Source organism: Acanthisitta chloris, unplaced genomic scaffold (assembly GCF_000695815.1).
Source record: "Acanthisitta chloris isolate BGI_N310 unplaced genomic scaffold, ASM69581v1 scaffold28955, whole genome shotgun sequence".
NCBI classification, from domain to species: domain Eukaryota; kingdom Metazoa; phylum Chordata; class Aves; order Passeriformes; family Acanthisittidae; genus Acanthisitta; species Acanthisitta chloris.
The window spans coordinates 8,340-9,253 of NW_008672646.1; the positions used below are offsets into that span (position 1 = coordinate 8,340).

General features: G+C 44.9%; 1 protein-coding gene across 1 annotated transcript in view; it reads left to right on the top strand.

Moving 5' to 3' along the window:
- The window catches only part of LOC103802157 (sodium/potassium/calcium exchanger 1-like), a 15,440-nt gene that overhangs the window by 2,978 nt on the left and 11,548 nt on the right, over positions 1 to 914 (top strand). The window contains exon 2 of the mRNA XM_009074608.1: positions 533 to 595. Coding sequence (XP_009072856.1) covers positions 533 to 595 — 63 coding nt within the window. The remainder of the gene's footprint in view (positions 1 to 532; positions 596 to 914) is intronic.

The window sequence follows — 914 nt, forward strand, 5'->3', positions numbered from 1 at the left end:
TTGCCTTCTTGTGTCTGCCAGCCCTGCAGTGACACACATACATCACTGTGGACATCACCAGCCATCGCAAATTTAATCCAGCCCTGCACTTGGAGTTTTCAGAGAGCTCTGACTAATGTTTAGTAACATGACAGAGAGCTGCTGGGCCTATCCCTTGGGAAAAACAGAAATTATAAATGATGTAAAGTAATGCTAATCACTGTAAAAAAATTACCCCTTTGTACCTTCACTCTGCTGGAAAATAAGTAAGGATACAGGTGTTGGGTGATGAAGTCTGGGGTTGTCTATATCTACAGGAATCAGATTTGATTCTGCCCAAGGTACCCACATCCTCCCTGAGGAGCTGTAGGTAAATCCTGTTTTTCCTGGAAGCGACATGGTTTTTAGCAAGCTTTCAGCAGCATTCATGGAGAGTCCTTTGTGTCAGCTGTCCCACTTCCTCACAGGGAGCAGCCTGAAGGATCTTTAGATCCTGAAAAAGCAGGTGAAGCAGCAGTGGTGATCAGTCATTTCTGTTCTTCATTGCTTGCAGGAAAGCACTGAGGCAGTTGCAGATGGTGGAACAAAGAATCCACCAGATGTGAGGAAGCTGCAGGTAGGTCTAAGCAACTTTACAGGGATCTGAAGTCATTGTATTCTGAACCACTCCCCATGTCAGGTTGTGAATAAAGGTGTCAACTTCTGTGTCAGGAAACCTGGACCAAAGCCTGTAACATATCAGGCACAATGCCCACAGCTTGCTTAAGAGGACACCTGGCTGAGTCCTGTCCTCAAAGGACCTTTTATGAAAACTATGAGACAGCTCAGGCTTCCCAAGTGGATTTGACTTGCAGAGTGCTATTCATTCTCTGCTTTAAACAGGCAGAGAGAAATTCAGAAAGTGACTTTTCTTACCTGGCTTTGTGGCTAATTTT